Source organism: Piliocolobus tephrosceles, chromosome 4, assembly GCF_002776525.5.
Source record: "Piliocolobus tephrosceles isolate RC106 chromosome 4, ASM277652v3, whole genome shotgun sequence".
Classification (NCBI taxonomy): Eukaryota; Metazoa; Chordata; class Mammalia; order Primates; family Cercopithecidae; genus Piliocolobus; species Piliocolobus tephrosceles.
Genome location: NC_045437.1, coordinates 120,422,261 through 120,442,711, shown reverse-complemented (window position 1 = coordinate 120,442,711; position 20,451 = coordinate 120,422,261). Strand labels below are relative to the sequence as shown.

General features: G+C 44.5%; 1 protein-coding gene across 5 annotated transcripts in view; it reads left to right on the top strand.

The window, feature by feature from the left end:
• Window positions 1–20,451, top strand: part of DOCK2 (dedicator of cytokinesis 2) — a 433,784-nt gene that overhangs the window by 396,734 nt on the left and 16,599 nt on the right. For all 5 annotated transcript variants that reach the window (XM_023218912.1, XM_023218913.2, XM_023218916.1 and 2 more), the window contains 5 exons: window positions 1,506–1,610; window positions 4,304–4,445; window positions 9,327–9,408; window positions 10,721–10,805; window positions 11,613–11,699. In XM_023218912.1, the coding sequence (XP_023074680.1) occupies window positions 1,506–1,610; window positions 4,304–4,445; window positions 9,327–9,408; window positions 10,721–10,805; window positions 11,613–11,699 (501 nt within the window). The remainder of the gene's footprint in view (window positions 1–1,505; window positions 1,611–4,303; window positions 4,446–9,326; window positions 9,409–10,720; window positions 10,806–11,612; window positions 11,700–20,451) is intronic.

Below are 20,451 nucleotides of genomic sequence, written 5' to 3'. Positions count from 1 at the left end.
CCTGGGGAGATGGGGATGAGGGCCAGGCGGGGTTAGGGAAATAGAAAATGAATGGAAGGAGGACCTGAGCGAGGCTGTATTGAGCATCTCCCTTCCCGTTGGGAGTATTTCCAAAGAGAGATGTGGTGGGGAAATGCTTCAGTGACAGCGTCTCAGAGGGAGCATTGGGTACCTGTGTGGGGCTGCAACTGCCGCCGCTGCTACAGCCCCAATAAACGCTGTGCTACATTTGCAGTAAAAGTTCCGCAAATCACTAAACCAATTAAATAAAAACACAAATTTGTGCTTTCTGATTAACAGATAAATCACATTAAAATGCTCCCCATCTGGTTACTCCCATTAGCATCGATGCTCACGATTTGGTGGGGGAAGTGGAGAGCAGGGGAAGCCAGCCCAGCTGATCCTGCTTGTACTGCAGAAGCCCGGATTTGGCGGGGAGTTGGACTCTGCAGGGAAATGCAGCACTTTTTGGCTGCTTCCCTCCCACCCACACTCCCCACATATTTTCTGGCTGCCTGAGCAGCAGGACCCCAGGGACCCCTCTTAGCCTGTTTAGAGAGGCCAGGCCAGCGACTTACAGAGTCAGACTGTTCGAAAAGGATTGATAGCTTTTGGTGGGGGGGAAAGTATGGTGATCTTGTTAAAAACAACTGAGCTGTTAACTGTTTTCACTGTTTGTAAGATAATATGCAAATACATACACCAAGAGACACCTGATACCTACCCCACGTGTACCTCCACATACATGTTTGCCAATGCCTGTGCCCAAGACACACACACACACACAGAGGATACATTCAGACACACACTAATGTACGTGTACTTGCCTGCACAGAGTCCACATCACACAGGCATATGTCTAGATCCACATATATCTTCCAGATTGTATCAAATGGAAGATGCCATCGATCACACACCATTCTTTTTATTGTGCCGTGTCATGATTCCTTCAGAGCCAACTGCAGTTATAAGATGCCATTAGGTGTAAAGTAAGATTCAGACTGTTTCCAGAGATGTTAAAATATGGAAAACACACACCTCTTAGAATAGATGAAATGTCTTAGGTATACATGCACAGGAAAACATCTATATCCGGGGACATTTATTCATTCCATAGCCTCACAAATCCATGCCCAAGTGTGCATGGAGGTGGGAGCAGAGATGCAATGATGGGAACCCTGGATGCAGCTTACTGGGTTCAGCTCCATGGTTACTGGCTGCTTTATGAGATACCATTTCTTTATCTGCAAAATGGAGATACTCATGGGATTATTACAAGGATGATTCAAGTAACCACTCTAGTGCAGGTAGAGTGATTAACACAGTCCCTGGTATACTGTAAATATAGCTTTTACTATTGTGATTATAGACATAGCACAGATATACAAATATATGCACATAGCTCATTGGTTCTGGTATAATAATGTCTTCACTAAGGCCTCTTGGAGTTGAATGTGCCTTTGATACACATCTGTGTTGCAACAAACCTTATTTTCTTCCTTTAGATCCAGCAGGCAAAATTCTATGAAAGCATCATGAAAATCCTCAGGCCCAGACCAGACTACTTTGCTGTTGGATACTATGGCCAGGGATTCCCCTCCTTCCTGCGGGTGAGTTTGGGGGTGACTTGGACACCAGGCGAGAGCCCCGGGGCCTCGGCATCTCAGCGGTCCCTCTATGCTTTGAGGATTTGCTTGTGCTCAGAAGCGGTGCTCTTCTCTGAGTGCTGCCCCCATCCCCAGGAGACTCCCCAGTCAATGCTCCCATCCTAATCACCAGCATCTCTCATCTACTGTGTTTCTTTAACTACACAGCAACTACAGCTGCCTCATGAGGTAGGTAGTTTCCCGTCACTGGAATGAGGTGTTCAAAGAGTGGCTGGAGGATGTTTGCTGGCAGAGGTTTGCTGCCAGGAGTTACTGTAGAGCAGTCATTCTCAGACCTTTTGGTTTCAAAACCTTCTTTCTCTTTTTAAAAATGATTGAAGACCCCAAAGAACTTGTGTGTATAAAGATAATCTCTATCTACATTTACCACATGAGAAATTAAAACTAAGAAAATGTTGTTTAAAGTGTTCATTTATTTGAAAATAACAAAAATGGTCCAGGCATGGTGGCTGATGCCTGTAATCCCAGCACTTTGGGAGGCTGAGGTGGGCAGATTACTTGAGCTCAGAAGTTGAAGACCAGCCTAGGTAACATGGTGAAACCCGGTCTCTACAAAAAACACAAAAATTAACTGGGCGTGGTGATGCGCACCTATAATCCCAGCTATTTGGGGCCTGAGACAGGAGGATTACTTGAACCCAGAAGGCTGAGGCTACAGTGAGTCATGATGGAGCCACTGCACTCCATCCAGCCTGGGTGACAAAGAGATATCCTGTCCCAAAAAATAAATAAAATTTTTTAAAAAATGGCAATAATAAACCCATTACATGTTAACATAAACTGCAATTTTAGGAAAAATACCTCTATTTTCCAATAAAAAAAAATCAGTGAAAATCACGAGATTGCTTCACATTTCTGCAAATCTCTTTAATGTCTGACTTAAGACATCTAGATTCTCATGTCTGCTTCTGCAATCTGTTGCGATCACACATCTCGCAGCCTTGGAAAGCTCCTTTGTACCCTCATGGGAGAATGCGAATGAAAAGGATAAATAACAGCTTTCATGTTATTATGGAAACAGTGTGATCTTCTGGTTCCTGAGAGGGTCTTGGGACCCTCAGGTGTCCCTGGGGCACAGTTTCTGAACCGCTGCTGTAGTGGCTTATTTACCTATCATGTGATGAATTGGATTAGATCACCAGTAGGCTTCCTTCAGTCTGGGAGTCTATGGTTCAATTCTGGGGTGAAGGAAATACAAAAGAAATGGCAAATCTGGTCTCCAACCTCACTTGATTTAGTCTAGTCAAGGAGATGAATCACTCACAGTTATTAATCAACAATCAATGTGGAGGTGAGAGTGGGCCTGCAGGAGTGATTGCCATGAGCTGCAGAGAGGGGTGCGGGCTTCGTGGAGGAAGTACGGGTGGCTTCCCAAACCTGGCTGTACATCAGAATCCCATGGGGGAACTTGTTAAAAGTGCAGACTCCCGGGCCCCACTCCCACAGATTCCATTTCAGCAGGTCTGGAGTGGGCCCTGGGCATCTGAATTTTTTTCTTTTCTTTTCTTTTCTTTTTTGTTTTTTTGAAACGGAGTCTTGCTCTGTCACCCAGGTTGTAGTGCAGTGGCTTGACCTCAGCTCACTGCAACCTCTGCCTCCCAGGTTCAAGCTATTATCCTGCCTCAGCCTCCCAAGTAGCTGGGACTTCAGGCACGCACCACCACACCCAGTTAATTTTTGTATTTTTAGTAGAGACAGGGTTTCACCATGTTGGCCAGGATGGTCTCTATCTCTTGACCTCATGATCCTCCTGTCTTGGCCTCCCAAAGTGCTGGGATTACAGGAGTGAACCACTGCGCCCAGCTGGGAATCTGAATTTTTAAAAGTCTCCTAGGCTCCTTGGACAATCAGCTAGGTTTGGAAGCACTGATATGTAGAGATAAATGACAGATGTGTGTTTGGATAGAAGAACTTAGGGGCCATTTTAGGCAGTGTGGATGGCACAGATGTCTAGAGCAGTTTCTCAACCTCAGCACTATTGATATTTTGGGCCTGAAAATTCTTCACTGTGGGGCTGTGCTGTGCATCGTAGGATGTTAGCAGCATCCCTAGCCTCTACCCCGTAGGTTCTAGTAGCATCCCCCACTCCCAGTTGTGACAACCAAAAAATGTTTCCAGATACTGCCGATGTCCCTTGGGAGACAACATCACCTTTAGTTGAGAACCACTGGTCTATAAGAGATGCACATGGTCAGGAAGGATAAAGAGTGTGTTTTCACAGGCTTAGAGCCAGAAACCAGGCAATGAAGATATGAAAACTGAGTCCTTCCAGCTCACAAGTCCAGCCCACATGGCCCATTACAGGCAACGGGGAAATGTGGCCATGTATATAGGAGAGTGGGTGTGACACAGTGAAACCTGAGTGAGTAATTATTCTGGAAGCTGTACATAGGATGGTAAGAAGAAAGTTCTCAGCATCCATGATCTTCCCTTCCTCTAGACTCTTTAGAGTAGTGATGGCCTCTGCTAGGTCAGTGAGTTGAGCTCTTCCTTTCCCCCGGTAGGGAAACCAAGAGGAGAGTGATGCACTGGAGGTCCCCATAGACCGTGGTCATTTTACAAGCTCCCCAGCTTTACTTGGCCCCTTTCTTCACACCTGGGTCCCCGAATCTCTAATGAGCATCCTTTCTCTGCAGAACAAAGTGTTCATCTACCGTGGGAAGGAGTATGAGCGAAGAGAAGATTTCCAGATGCAGCTGATGACCCAGTTCCCCAATGCAGAGAAGATGAACACCACCTCTGCCCCGGGAGATGATGTGAAGAATGCTCCAGGCCAGTGTATCCTTGGAGAATGCCCTAGCCAATGGGCCAGACCTGAGCAGCCCTGCCGGGGCTGCAGCCCACAAAGACCCACCTTAGAGCTCAGAGCTGCTGCCAGAATCATTACCATGGTGCCATGTCGCAGGAACATGCAACATGTTCTTTGGATCCATGTTCTTTGGATCCTTTTCTGGTCTCTTCATGATCCTGGTATCTCGAGCTCTGTTTGGTTTGGAAATTTTGTCTCCATGTCCTGTTATCTTTGGTGCTTTTTAAAAAGTGCATGAATGTGAGCTAGAATGTCAACCCCGTGGTTGCTCCGGCTTGCTCTCTGCAGTAAGTTCCCATCTCCCGTGGTGCCTGGTACAGAGTGACTCCCAGTAAATATTCGAGATGAGATCCAAAGAACCCATCTCAATACATCGTAAATGTTGTATGCATTGATTAATTCACTCACTCACTCATTCATTCTTATATTGAATACTCTCAAGCTCTGACTCTATGCTAAGCAAGGTGCAAGGGACTGGAGATTTTCATTCACAAAATGGTCCTACGTTCAGGGAGCTTACAGTGTAGCAGCTAAAAGAGGCGTTAAGTGACTAACTGCACTATTCCATATTTATTTACAAAAATATAATCTGTGCCTCAAGGAAGCCATGCAGAGTACTGTGGTTGGGAAAGGAGAGAAGGCATCCTTGAGGAAGGTGACGTTTGAGATGACAAACAACCAAAGCTTAGCAGGAGGTGGGAAGAATATCCCGAACAGAAGGAGGGATGCTTCTGTGCAGAGGCCTTAGGCAGTAAGGAGCATAGCAGTCTCCACAAACTGAAATGATGCCACATTGCCATCATAATAAAATCAAAACTGCTAAGCAAGGCCTGTAGGGCCATCCATGATCTGACCCCTGCCTGCCTGTTCAGCGTCATCACCCCCCATCCTTCTTTCCCTTTATCACATCCCTCTGACCACAATGGTCTCGTTTCTGTTCCTGTGATGTACCCAGCTTGTTGCATCCATATTCTCTGTTCCCTCTGCTTGGGGTGCCCTGCCTCATCTCCTTACCTGACTAGCTGTCTCTTACCCATCAGACCCTAGCTTGGCGTCACCTTCTGGAAGAGGTCTGCCATGGCCTTTCTATTGTCAAATGTGGCCTTTTCTGAACTCTTCATGACCCTGGTATCTCAAGCTCCGTTTTCCTTGGAAAATCTGTCTCAATTTGTCTTTATCTCTGGCACTTTTTAAACATACATGGAGGTGAGCTAGAATGTAAGCTCCGTGAGGGAAGATACTTGCCGTGGCTTGCTCCCTGCAGTTAAGTACCCCCTCCCTTGTGCCTGGTACAAAGGGACTCCCAGTAAATATTTGTTGATTAATAAAAATAAAAAGGAAACAACACAGAAAGAGGAAAGAAGAAAAGAGATAAATAAATAGAGAAAGGGAGGAAGGAGGCAGAGAAGCAGCCAGCTCACTTGGAGTACACAGTACACAGAAGTCGCATGGGGTGATGCTAGGGTGCAGTATAAGTGAGTGCCAGTGCGGCCAAGCATGGTGTTTAGTGGGCCAGCAGCCGGTGCTGGGCAACAGACAGGATTCGCATGGCAGAGAGCATATAAATGCAAGAATAGGGCCAACTGCTGAGCCAGGGAGCACATTAACTCAGCCTAGCTCCCAGCATTGCACCCTTTAGCACAAATTAAGTTACAGCCTTTAAAATGGGGTTAACAGGTTGCATGACTGGTCTGCTTTAATCCAAATATTCTTCTCTCCAGTGATAAACGTTCATCTGTAACCTTTTCATTATGCTTGCCTGCCCTGCGTACCTGCTCTACGTACCTGCTCTACCATGGTTATTCGCAGGAGGAAATGCAACTGGTGGTGGGCTGGGCTGGTTACAAATATGAGTTTGGTTATAGGCGAGACATGGGATTAGTTCTAAGGCCTTTCTAAGTGGACCTCCTGGGATTGAACAGCTGTGTGGCCTTTTAACATGAGGCTAGGGAGAGAGTACATGTTCCTGGGACATAGCTCTCCCCTGGTTCAGTGCCAGGAGGCAGGTGCAAAAGAAAAGGGGAAGGGCTATTATTTGCTAAATGTCATTTTCATGGGACTGCAGGCTTTGTAGCCTATAAAACCCTCTAAGGGGAGTGTGATTTTCCCTATTTCATGGAGAAGAAATATGTGGGGCAGAGACGTAAAGTGGTTTGCCTAAGGTTACAAAGCTAGTTAGTGATGGAACCGGTACTTAAACCTCACAATCTGTCTGTCTGAAAACCTATGTTCTGGTACACCATCCTTTTGTAAAAGATTGATGAACAGCATTCTCTTTGTTAACTGTTTACCATGTACTAGGCATTTTACATGCATTGTTGTTTTACCCTCCAATACTTCTACAAGTTAGGTATTATTGCTTTCTGCATTTTGCTAATAGGAAAACTGAGGCTCACAGAATTTAAGCAGCTTGCACAAGGTCACAACTAGGAAGTGATGGAGCTGGGATTTGAACTCAGGCCTGCTTTTTGACAAAATATTGAGTTCTTAATGCTCTCTTCTCTTGCCTTCACTTGCGAAAAAGCTGATAAGCAGTCTGAGAGGGTGACAGATCTTATTTCTCACTTAGGTATCCAAGTAGGGAACCGTCATTGAAAACCAAAGTCTCTTTGTAGGGGGTCTGCAGTTGCCCAGCCCTCTGGGGCCCCAGTTCCACGCATACATTCAGCATGTGGCATAACAACCTCACCAGCCATCCTCCTGGCACAACTTCAGGGGACTCGTGTCACGGGCTTCCCCTGGACAGGTTTAGATTCTCCTCTTGGGCCAAGACCAGTGGCCAAGATCAGTAAACATGACCTAGAACCTTCTCTAAAACAGGGGTCTGCAAACTTTCTGGAAGGGGTCAGATGGGCAGCATTTTAGTCTTCGTGACCATGCAGCCTCTGTCACAACTACTCAGCTCTGCTGTTGTAGTGGGAGAGCAGCCACAAAACCCAAAAATGCACAGGTATTGCTGTGTTCCAATAAAACTCTATGGACACTAAAATTTGAACTTTCTATCATTTTCACATGTTACAAAATACTCTTTTTCCCTCCATTGAAAACTATTCTTAGCCTCTGGGCCTTACAGAAACAGGCAGTGAACCAGGTTTGACCACAGGACCATAGTTTGCCAACCCCTGCCCTAGACTTAATCCAGAGTGATTTTCTTCCCAGAGCAGGCTGTTGGCCACATGGCTTGAGAAAGAAAAGGGTTTTCCTGAAAATCGTAGAAATACTTTCACTGAGATTTATTCATTCGTGTTAAACATTTTCCTCTCTTACGAAGAGAAATCTATTTAAGGCAGAAACAGACATCAGAAGTAAATCAATGAAAACCCTAACATATTAGCATAGAGTAAGTTCATCAGAGAGAGGCAATTCAATTTAATCTGGAACTAGGTTTTGGTCATTTCTTATGTGTGAAAGAACCATAGTCTCTGCCATGAAGAAGCTCACAATCTGGGCAGGAATGGAGGGTGTGAGGTGGGCTAGCAGGAGGAGGAAGCCGACAGGGAGCTGAAGGGTATTTCCTAAGAGAAGCACAGATGAAGGCTGTGGAAAGCCAAAGGAAAGAAAACAATTCCCAACTGGGGGGTGAATTTTGTTTTTATGGACTGTAGTGTTTGACATCTGTCCAAAGGGTTCACAAGAGAGGGATGCTGATGAGGGAAAAGGTTCCAGGGAAAGGGAGTAGTAGGATCCATTGGATATCCAGATAATGATGAAGAAATGGGTGAAGGCCATGTTGGCCTAGCTTTGAATGCTAGCCGGAGGAGTTCTTGATTCCTTAGTGGGCAGACAAGTCAGGCCCAGGTGAAGATTTTTTTGGAGTCATGGTGGTCATTGGATAGAATAGAGGGAAAAGACCTTGAATAGCTAAATAAAAGATGTGGGTAAAGAAGAAATGGGAGGTAGGGAAAGGGAAGAGGGTCAGGAATGGGACCAGTGACCACTGACTTTGTTCATTCAGTTTGCCATATTGTCAGCTTAAAAGGACTAAAGACAGATCTAGAAGAGGCACGACACGGGTCTGACCCACATAGTGCCCCTCCAATATCTCTGCCTGTTGCAGCATCACTCATCCACCATGGGACTCTTTTCCACTGAGTCTGAACACAGCTCCTTACCATCCTGCCGCAGGGAGTTGCTTTCAAATTTTCAGAGCTGGAGTGCAAAATGATATTTATTTGCATATTCTATAGCAGTGCTTCTCAAACTTTAGCATGCATATGTATCACCCAAGGATCTTTCACAGATCCGGACTCAGTTGGTTCTCAGATAGTCCAGAGTCTCCACTTCTAACAAACTTACCGGTGATGCTGATACTACTGGTCAGAGGGCCACCTTTGAGTAGCGAGTCCAGAGTGAAAGAATTCTGAGCTTAGAGTTAAACGACCTGCATACAAACTTGGATCTGTTCTTACAAGTTATGTGACCTTCAACAAGTGGCCTGGCTTCTCTGGCCTCGAAGGGGACAATTTAGGTTAATAATACACTCAGTGGAATTGAGAAGATCAAATGAAATCATGAGGAGATGTACTCTGCAATTGATTTGAGAGCTATAAATTCATTCAATGGTGTTATTATTAATGATAATATAGCAATGATGATGATTAAACACCACTAGCCAACTCTGTTTGTAGGGGCTGAGCCCTGGCATAAGGTTGCAAGGTGACAGCACTGATAAGGACCTCAATAACTAACTAGTCATCAGTGCCTAGTGGGCAGCCAGCAACCTGAGGTTCATCATTCAGTAAAAATGTGACTCCATAAAGGCCAGCCTGGAAGGTCTCGTCAAGGACCAGCTATACTTAAAACTGTCCCTGCAGCCAACAGATATAAGCCCTTAACTACATGGATTCCAGACATCCAGTGCTTCACTGTCCAGCCTGTCTTGGATGAACACCCCAGGTTCAAGAATAAGCCAGTGCCTGACCAGATTATAAAGTAAGACTCATTGTCCACAGGGAAGAAGGATGGGGAAGAGAACTCACTGGGACCACCAAACTGAGCTGGTGGCAGAACAGACCCCAGTGTCTTTCTAGTTCCTTCTCTGTCTTAGCCAGTTTGTTCCCCCTTTTCCTCTTGGGCAAAGAATCACCCTCCAATTAGCTGGGCTCTGCCCCTGACAAGGCTGAAGCCAGGAAGGATAGGAGGGCCAGGGTTATGGCTCAGCAAATCCTCAGCAAGCATTGAGCATTTGCTCAACTGGATGCACTCAGCCTATTTGTTGCTCAGGTTGATCTCAGAGTGGCCCCAGGGAGTCCACAAACAGAGTGTGGCTGGGCAAGTGATAGGCAGGGTGAAGACAGGGGACCTTGGCCATGCTGAGCACATGCTCCCAGAGGGACATCTTCTCAGCATGTGTGAAGGTTGTACATTGACAATGGTGTGTTCTGGCTCTGATAAAGGTACACTAGAGGAAGTGCCATGAAGGCTGATGTCCACCTGTTCTGGATCAGATTGCAAAGTCACTGATGAGGCCACAAGGTGGGGCCTCTGTGGGACCCAAGGCTATATGGCTCCCAGCTGCCCAGCTCATTCCCCCCACCCCATGCCCAAGTTCTAATGGAGCACTTGAGTGTCTTAGAGTAGGTCCTCCCCTCTGGGTGGGACAGTCAGAAACAGGATCTGCTTTGCAAGATTAAGGACCCTTTAGGGAGAGGCAGCCCCTCCCAGTAGCCTCATGAAGTGCCACGGCAGAGCAGGTAGAGCTCAGCTTGGGTCTCAGCCTCCCCTCACCTTCTCACCTTCTCGCCTTCTCACCTTCTCAGACAGGCACCCATGAGCAGGGGACAATAACTATGCAGCTAGCACGGTGTTCTGCTGGCCCTGATGTTAGAATCTCACCAAGGATTCAAGAAGACTGATTTGGGGGTTTGGCTGGGATACCTAAAGAAATCCTTTGAGGACACCCCTGGGAAATTAGGCTCAGACCTCAGCCCCTTTGTTGCGGATCACAGGAAATCATGACCTAGGCCATCCATGTTAGGATTCCAATTGCCTGGATACTCTAGGGGCACTGTGTTCTCAAAGGGGCATACCCAGTCTACCTTCTAAATTGCCTTGTCAGGAAAGCCTGTGCAAAAGTCACTCTTATGGAGCCCAGAGCACAGACCTTGATTTTAAATGCTACCACAAGGGACTCTACTAGGCCTGAAGTTTACTGTAATGAGCCTCCCTGGACAGTGCAGGGTCAGATCAGGTGTCAGCAGCCAGCCATGTCTACCAGGAGCCTCAGCCTCTTGCTGTCTTTCAGCTTCTACAAATCCAACTACGTGCAAAGGTTCCACTACTCCCGGCCCGTGCGCAGGGGAACCGTAGACCCGGAGAATGAGTTTGCCGTGAGTATCTTCCCTACTCTTGATCATTCCCTGGGGCCACCTGGAGGAACCAGAGCATGCATCAGCCAACCTCAGAATGGGAACGAACTTGATCCAAAGCCAGAGAAAATAAAGCTAACCTCCATGGATACCATGACGTCCATTCCCCAGTCTCTTCCATTAGGGCCTGTGTCCTTATTTCTTGAGCCTTTTTCCCTTTAATACAGAACCCGGGCCTCATGTCAGAGGCACCTTTTCAACCACTGGGCATTCAGGCATTGCCAGCAGGTAGAAACCCTCAGGCTAAGAAGGGGTGTTGATAAAATCAAACCTTCCAGCAAACACCAGTAAGAGGTCACAGCAATTTAGTCATCGCTGTCCCCTGAGTGCTAGTCTCCTCTGTGTGTGTCCAGCTAGGATTCAAACAAGACTGGAATAAGGTGTCTCCAAGTCTCGGCTCTTTGGCTTGGACTGTAATTCTTAATATTTTTGGAGCCACTGCCTCTTTGAGAATCTAATGAACACTGGGAACCCTTCCCCGAGAAAACAAATGGATACATTCAATATTGCCTAAAAATTCAGACTGCTAATAAACCCAGGTTAAAACTTACTTGGCCTAAGTCCAGGGAGAGCTTACAGTTTATGTTGGGAAAGAATTCTTAAGGGTAAGGTGAGAGCGTGTTTCTGGGTCTTGCAATATTTATTCTGCTTTCTGGTAGATGGGAGGCCTGGGGACCTGGCTGGGTTTCTGCCAAGCTTCTCTGATACCCAGGTTTCATAAATGTGTTTGTTGCTTTCCCGCCTTTGCCACCCCCTGCCCACGGACAGTCCATGTGGATTGAGAGAACCTCCTTCATGACTGCGTACAAGCTGCCGGGGATCCTGCGCTGGTTTGAGGTGGTGCACATGTCGCAGGTGAGTCCGGGACATTCATGGCAGGGCCACCCCTCCTCCGATGCGCAGGGCACAACCAGTCTCCGAAGGCCCCTTTGACTTTAAAAAGGAGACATGTTTTTCTTTGAAGCTGCTGTGTGAGTCCCAGAATTCCCATGCAGACAGCATTCAGAATAATGCCTTTCAGATTTTTTTTTTAAGTGTCAGATAACCTTTTTGTTCCCTGCAAATGAAACTTTCCATGGGCTCCAGTAATAAAGCTGGTGAATGGGGAGCTTCTGTTGGGCGGGTGGGGTGTCGCAGAGGGCCTGGAACACAATCATCTCCATCCCCCCTCATACTTCTCTCATCACAGTACCCGCTTGGGGGCACCTGTGCAGTAGCCCAGTATGAACCCATTTTATAGTTGGACAAACTGAGGCTCAGAAGAGAGAAATCATTTGGCTAGAATCCAAATGTTTGAACTCCCTTGTGCAGATAAACACCTATTTTGCTTCTCAGCACAGCTTAGGGTCTCCATGTCCTCAGACAGCTAAAGATCTTGCAGTCCCCAAGATACAGAGGAATGGTCAGTGTGGTTGTGAGGAAACTTTATAAGTGGACATATTTAGGATGTCTTATTTATTTATTTATTCATTCAGAAAATACTTAATGTGCACCTAACATGTTAGGCACTGTTTTAAGACCTAGAGATTCTGCAATGGAGCTTCCATTCTAGTGGGAAAGAGGACTAAAAAGTCAAAGTAACTATATGACAGATGATGGTAACTGTGATGGAAACAATTAAAGCAGAAAGGTGATGGATGAGGGATTGCTATTTTAAGTAGGGTAGTCAGAGAATGCTTCCCTCTATATTGGCTGTTGAGGAGAGGCCTGGAGAAAATGAGGAAGGGGTCCACGCTGACATTGAAGAGAGAGACATTCCAGCAGAGGGGACAGCAAGTGCAAAGGTCTTGGGGCCAGAGTATGCTTGTGTCCAGACCAGAACAAGTGAGGGTGACTAGCAGTCATCTGATACCAGATCACGTAGGACCTTGTAGACCACCATAAGGACTTTGAATTTCCCACTGAGTGACACAGAGCCACGAGCAGAGGAGGGACGTGGTCTGACTTGCGTTTTCAGGCTATCGTATCAGGCTATTGTATCAGACCATTTCACTTCTACCCTTAATGACCCTCTCTTTTCAGTGAACCCAGCAGCTCAGGGGCCCTTTCGCCTCCTTTTTATAGGCATGACTTAGACCTTGGAAAAGTATAACAATGATGGTGAGAGCAAAAAAATTGTTGTGAGTATGGGCTCAACTGTTCATATGCATGATCTCATTTCAACCCCTCAGCAACCCTGTGAGGTAGATATTATTATTCTTCCCATTTTACAGATGTGGGAACTGAGAGGCAGAGTTAATTAGTGCATTGTTCAAGGTTAGTAAAAGAGATAAGGTATGACTTTAACCTCCCCTGTCAGGTACCTGGCTTGAACTCTTTATCTTTTTATCCTTAAGAAAAAGAAAAAGAAGCCCACCCCAGCAAGTAGTACCCCCAAAAGGAAGGAAGTGTCTGTGCCCTTGCTTCATGGCACGTGATAAGTTTTAACAAATGCCCCAGGTGCTGTGTCAGAGGTTTATAGCAATATCTCATTTAATTCTCATAGGCCCCCGTGAGGTGCATACTATTATTAGCCCTATTTAGGAGGTAAGGAATCAGAAACTTTCTACCAATCTGTAGCCTCTGCCCTTAGCCCTGACTGAGCCCTGTCACCTGGTGGTGCTCAGCAAGGCGTCTCTTCTGTAGTCATTCCTGCCAAACTGTAACAAACTGAGAGAGCCCATCCCTGTACTTCCCATTCCCTCAGCTGCTGTGTGTCAGCCCAAAGCACTTATCTCCTAATAGACTACATAATTTTCTTGTTTATTTTTAGTATTAAGAGAATATTAATATAACATTAGACCATAAGCTGCACTAGAATATAAATTCCAAGAAGACAGGTATTTTGTCTATTTTATTTTCTGCCATACCTCCAAGTGCTAAGATTAGTCCCTGGCCCACAACTGATGCTAAGTAAAGAATACTTACATAAATTAATCAGTCAATCAATATGCAGACACCCATAATGTCTAAACTGGTTACCTTATTTTATAAACTCAGCGTTTTGAAGTTAGGAAAGAAATAGTCAAGATTTTGGCTTGTTTCTTTTATCCTGATGCCTTTTCATAGAAGGCACTGGGGAAACCTTCAAAAAGTTGGCCAGAGTGAATTTATCTTTAATGGCCTCTCTCAGATGAGTTAGCAGGAATTTCAGGGTGTCTCAGATACAAAAGTTTAATGGTCTCGTAAGTGACTTCATTTCCAAAGATTGTTTTGGTGTTATATGAATTTTATCTTGTTCTCAGTTATTTCCTCCATAAATTGTCATGACTACAGTAATGTTTATATAGAGAGGCATTTTCTGATGAGCTTCAAGTATAAGTTCTGCTTATTGGGGTTTTATTTTTTTCTTGTTCTTGGCCCTGAGAAATGGAGTTTTTACAAGGAGCCCTGATCTAGGGGTCTGAGATCCAAATTCAACTTGGTCACTAATGAGTTATATATGTTAGATAAGGACTGTATATCTCTGGCCTTAGTTTTAGTCATCTATAAATAGGAATTGCAAAATGATGGAACTTTAGAGCTTAAAGGGACCTTAGGTGTCCTTTAGTCCAAAAGCTATAAACTCGAATACCTTCATAGCCTAGTAAGGGCTGTGGCAAAGTGCAGTAGCAACAGCCCTCTCCTCTATCTCTGTTGAATTACATTTTTAAAGGTTAGAATCAATGTGCTAGCTAAGTGACAGACCTCCGCCACCTGGTTTGGCTTGTAGTTCTCCAAGTTTTTTGTCCTGATTCTTCCTGGTTCTTGTCTACCTGCGTTATTTTGTATATGAGAAAATGAGGCCCACAATGGGACGTGAACTGCCAAAGCAATTGTGGCAGAACTCAGAGGTCATGAGAGCACCTGTCCTGTGCAGCTCATAGGATTCCTGGCTAGACTTAAGAAGCCGATATTGGTAAAATGGCTTTGAAAAATATGAAATGCTGGGCAGGGCGCGGTGGCTTATGCCTGCAATCCCAGCACTTTGGGAGGCCCAGGTGGGCGGATCACAAGGTCAAGAGTTCAAGACCAGCCTGACCAACATGGTGAAACCCTATCTCTACTAAAAATACAAAAATTAGCTGGGCATGGTGGCATGTGCCTGTAATCCCAACTACTCAGGAGGCTGAGGCAGAAGAATCGCTTGAACCCAGGAGGCGGAGGTTGCAGTGAGCCGATATCATGCCATTGCACTCCAGCCCAGGCAACATAGCAAGATTCTCTCTAAAAAATAAGCAAACAAAAATATTTGTTTATTTAAACAAATAAATAAATGAAATGCCACCTAGTTGCCAGGGATCAAGATCACTTTCTCTTTCATCTTATGTTCCCTCACCCATCCACGCACACTTTTACATTTTTTTCCAAAGCACCCTCCCCTAATAATTCATTTTCCCTTCACAGCAAGCCTGGCAGGGGTTACTATGTTGATAGAGAAACCGAGGCTCAGCTTAGGGAAAAGACCAGAGATTTGAGAGCTAGACTAAGTCCCAACAGCCCGTTGATGGCAAGTGTAGTATCAAAGCTTGATTCACATGTAGTGGAGGAAGCCCGCCTTTGGAATCAGAAATACCTGAGTTCTCTTTGCAGCTCTGCCCCGGGGCTCAGGGGTAAGTGACTTAACTTATTGCTGGGGCAATGAAATGAGCATGGGTGTAACGTGGCCAGCATGGGCTGGCACACGGGAGGCAATCGATCAGTGAAGTCATCTTCATTATCATGATCATTACTTTTATTCCTGTTATTAGCTAAACCGTGGGTTTAGCTTCTGAAATCTAGGCCTCCCACCAACTATATAACTCCTGTAATGATCTGAAAGTTACATATTTGGTTTACACAAATGCCCATAGGTGAGAAACCAACATTATTTTCATTCTCATTCTCTGTTCCTAATGGCTATAATGAGGATAACACTTTGGGAATCTAAAAATAGTTTCAAAAGCAAGGAGGAAAGCCAGTCAATAGCTCTTTCCATTTTTAAGGACTCGTCTTAAAGCCTGAGTCTTTCAGATATGGCAGGCTATTGTTCAAATGCAGGTGTGGCGCTGGGCTCAATCCAAGCAGTGGTGATAGATTTTCCTTACAACTCAGTCTACACCTTGGCCCCTCAGAGCCCCACAGAGTTGGTCTGTGTACTTGACAGATACTAGACCATAGGTTTCACTTCGGAGGACTATGGCTGCAGCCCAGTCGGACAGCGTTCTCCTTCAATTAACGTTATGTGTGTGTGTGCATGTGCAGGTGTAGGGTGTGTGGGCATGCATGTGTATGTGTATCTATGTGTGTGTGTATATGAGAGACAGAGAGAAAGAAAGAGAGAGAGTCAGTCAGTCATTTCCCAGGGCAGAGATCTGATCTCTGATCTCACTGCAGAGATCAGCCATCTTCAAAAATATCCAGACACAGGGTAAGGGAGTGAGGAGGCTATAATTTCACAGAAACTGTTTAAAAGGATGACCAAGAAGACAATTAGCAACATAGCAGACTAGGAAGCTCCTGGCTCTCCCTCCACCCCCAAATGCACCAGATAAGCATCTACTCATGGATCAATTCCCTCTGAGAGAAACTCAGAGATGAAGTGAGGGACTTCTACCTACCAGGCACTGAGTAAACATCCACAATGAATCGATACGAAAAGCTGAGGCACACTCAGGCATGCACCCTGCGCTGACACTGTGCCATAAAATGGAGAAAGAAATTCCCAATACTTATCTTCTTTCCCTGTAGAGAGGAGGGGTTGGATCTCACATATACTACCCTAATTCTAAGGTTCCCCAGGAGGGCTTGGACCTCACATATACCATTCTAATTTGGAATTTCTTCATTGGTTGGCTTTCAACTTACCAACTCTGAGACTGTGCAGAGTTAGACACATGCAAGTCTCTTTAGACCACAGGAAAAAATCAGTGGTTTTATATGGGTGCACATGAACTTTCAGGCATTCCATCCCCTGAGAAGATTGTAGTCAAGAGTCTTTTATAAATGGAATCCCCTGCTTCTCCCTGGAAGGCATTTATGACACACTCTTCCAGTGGCTACATGGCAGCCTGGCTTCTACATAACTTCCACTGAGGAGTTAAGGGGCAAACACATATTAACCCACTGGCAGCCTGAGAAGCAGGCTGTCACTTCTCAAGCCTTCCCTCCTGGCTCACCCCAGCAACAACTACAGGTTTATGAATCCCTCCTGGAAGGAGTTTGTCCACACATCGAGTTTCCCAACTTTTACAGCTTCCACCCAAGGGCTGTATCCTAAACACCCTAGCTCTGGGAGCAGAGGGGACTGGCATATGCATGTCTCCAAAGACCACAGGAGGAAAAAAAAAAAAGCAGCAGTTTTATACCGGCATGAAAGTACTTCCAGGGCTTCATTCCCTGAGAGTGGTGCAAAGAAAAGGCTTAAAAAATTGCAACCCCCTATTCCCCCCTAGATGAGGTTTATGCTATGCATTCAGTGTCCCAACTTTTAGAGCTCTCTCTAAAAGGATTCCATCTAAACCTCTTAGCTCTGGGAACAGAAGGGAGCAAGTGTATGCAAGTCTCCCTAGATCACAGAACAAAGAGATGGTTTTAAATGGGTACACAGACACTTCCAGGGGTTACATCCCCTTGGAGCAGTGCAGAAAATGGGCAGAAATGAACAGCTCCCATTTTCTTTCTGGAAGGGGCACATACTTCCAGTGGCTACTTGATGGCCTGGCATCTAACAATCTTGCATCAGGAAGCTAATAGGGCAAACAAATAATCGTTCTCCAATAGCCAGAGCCAGAGGTTGGCACTTTATAAGCCTTTCCTCTGTCTCAACCCAGTGATAAATCCAGGTCAATCCATTCTTCCTGCAAGGAGTTTGGCCACATACCAAGTGCCACACTAGAGTTCCCACTCAAGGGACTGTCCTCTTAACGATGTAGCTCTGGGAGTCAATGGGATTTTGTCTTCCTGAGTGGCCCTAGACCACACAAAAAGGGGTGGATATACAATGAGTCCAATTTCAACAACTATATCCCCAGAATCAGAGGGTGCAGCCTGAACCTGAGTATAGGCACTTGCCATAGATTCTCTCCCCAGCTTAGGGAGGGTGAGAGCTAATCACCCATGCTCAGCTTCACAATGAAGATGGAAGGAACTGGAACACACATTTAATACTCCAACCTTTTCAGCTACATCTAGAGAGTCTAGCCCCTGCCTTATCTGTCTCAGGGTACTGACAGGAAGTGGCACATTCTAAGCAATAGGGGTCTACCAAAAACAGAGACAGCAGTCTGGGCAAACAGAGATTTGAGAGGAACCCTAACATTTCAGATTGGATGGATTGGTCAGATCCTTCTTCTACACAAGGCCAGTCTGACAAGACTGGGAGAGAGAACTGTCTTATTTAATGCAGAGAAACCAACACAGAAACCAAAGGAAAATGAAGAAACAGGGCAATATATTCCAAGTAAAGGAACAAGATAAATCTCCAGCAACCGAAATGTGTGGAGTCAAGACATGTGATTTATTCAGCAGGGAATCCAAATAATGCTCATGAAGATTCTCACCAAGGACAGGAGAGCAGTGCAAGAACAAACCAAGAATTCTAACAAAGAAAAAGCATAAAGTGTACCAAACAGAAATCATAGAGCTTAGGAATATTATAACTGAACTGAAAAATGCCATAGAAGGGTTCAGTAGCAGACTAGATCAAGCAGAAGAAAGGATTAGTGAACTTGAAGACAAATCACTGGAAATCATATAACCTGAGGAGCAAAAACAAAAGAGAATGAAAAAGAACGAGGCTGGTGTAAGAGAATTATGGGACACCATCAAGGGTAACAACATACGCATTATTGAGGTACTAAAATAAGAGAGAGGGAGAAACGAACAGAGAACATATCCAAAGAAATGACAGAAAACTTCCCAAATCTAGGAAAGAAAATAGAAATCTAGAACCAGAAAATCCAAAGGACAACACATAAGATAAATCGAAAGAGACCCAAAAGTCTTTCTCAGACAAACGCTGAGTTAATCATTATTAGACCTGCCTTACAAGAAATACTAAAGGTAGTTCTTCAAGTTGAAGGAAGAGGATGCTAGTTAGGAATGTGAAAACATGAAAATATAAAACTTGCTGCTAAAAAATATGTACATTGTCAAATCCAAAGCATGCTAATACTTTAATGATGGTGGGCAAATCGATTATCTAGTATAAAGATTTAAAGGCAAAAAATATATAAAAGGACAACTAAATCTCTAATAGTTTGTTAAAGATACAAATTATTTTTCATGTAAATTGTGACATCTGAAACATAAAACATGGGAGGAGAGGGAGTAAAATTGAAGTTTGTGTATATGATCAAAATTAAGTTGTTAATCAGCTTTAAATAGCCAGTTATATGTATGTTTTATGTAAACCTCAGGGTAACTACAAAGCAAAAGCCTATAATAGATTGTACAAAACATAAAAGACCCACAGCATATCACTACAGAAAGCCATCAAATCACAAAGGAAGAATGTAATAAAGGAAAAAAAGAACAAAGAATCTATAAAACAACCAGAAAACAATGAACAGAATGGCATTAGTAAGTCCTTACCTATCAATAATGACTGAATGTAAATGGATTAAATTCAATAATCAAAAGGCACAGAGTGAACAACAACAACAACAAAACCTAATGATATTGTATATTAGTCCATTTTCACATTGCTGATGAAGGCACACCTGAGACTAGGCAACTTACAAAAAAAAGACGTCTATTGGACTTACAGTTCTACATGGCTGGGGAGGCCTCACAACTATGGAGGAAGGCAGGGATGAGCACGTCCCATCTTTTGTGGATGGCAGCAGGCAAAGAGAGAGCTTGTGCAGGGAAATTCCCTTTTTTTTTAAAACCATGAGATCTCATGAGACCCATTCACTATCACAAGAACAGCCTGGGAAAGACCCACCCCCATGATTCAATCATCTCCCACTAGGTCCCTCCCACAACACGTGAGAATTATGGAAGCTACAAGATGAGATTTGGGTGGGGATACAGAGCCAAACTATCTGATATGTTGCCTACAAGAGACTTACCTCACCTTTAAAGACACTCATAGACTGAGAGTGAAGGGATGGAAAAATATATTCCATGCAAATGAAAACTTTTAAAAAGAGTGTAGGGGCAGCTATATTTATTTCAGACAAAATAGACTTTAAGTGAAAAACTGTAAGAAAAAAAAAAAGACAAGGTCATTTTATAGTGACAAAGGGGTCAGTTCATCAAGAGGATATAAAAATTGTAAACACATACACAACCAATGTTGGAGCACTGAAATATATAAAGTAGGCATTAGGAGATCTGGAGGGAGACATAATGATGGTAGGGTATTTCAATATCCTTTTCAACTTTTCAACATTGGACTGACCGTTTAGCCAGAAAAACAATAAGAAAACATTGAACTGAAACTACATTTTGGAGCGCAATGGACCTAACAGACATATATAGAACAATCTACCCCACAGCAACAGCATACACATTTTTCTGAGGCACACATGGAACACTCTTCAGTAATGATCATGTGTTAGACCACAAAACAAGTCTTAGCAAATTTAAGATTTTTATTTAGTTTGTTTCAGTTTAGTTCATGGGTCAGCAAACTATGGGCCATGGACCAAATTCCACCCAT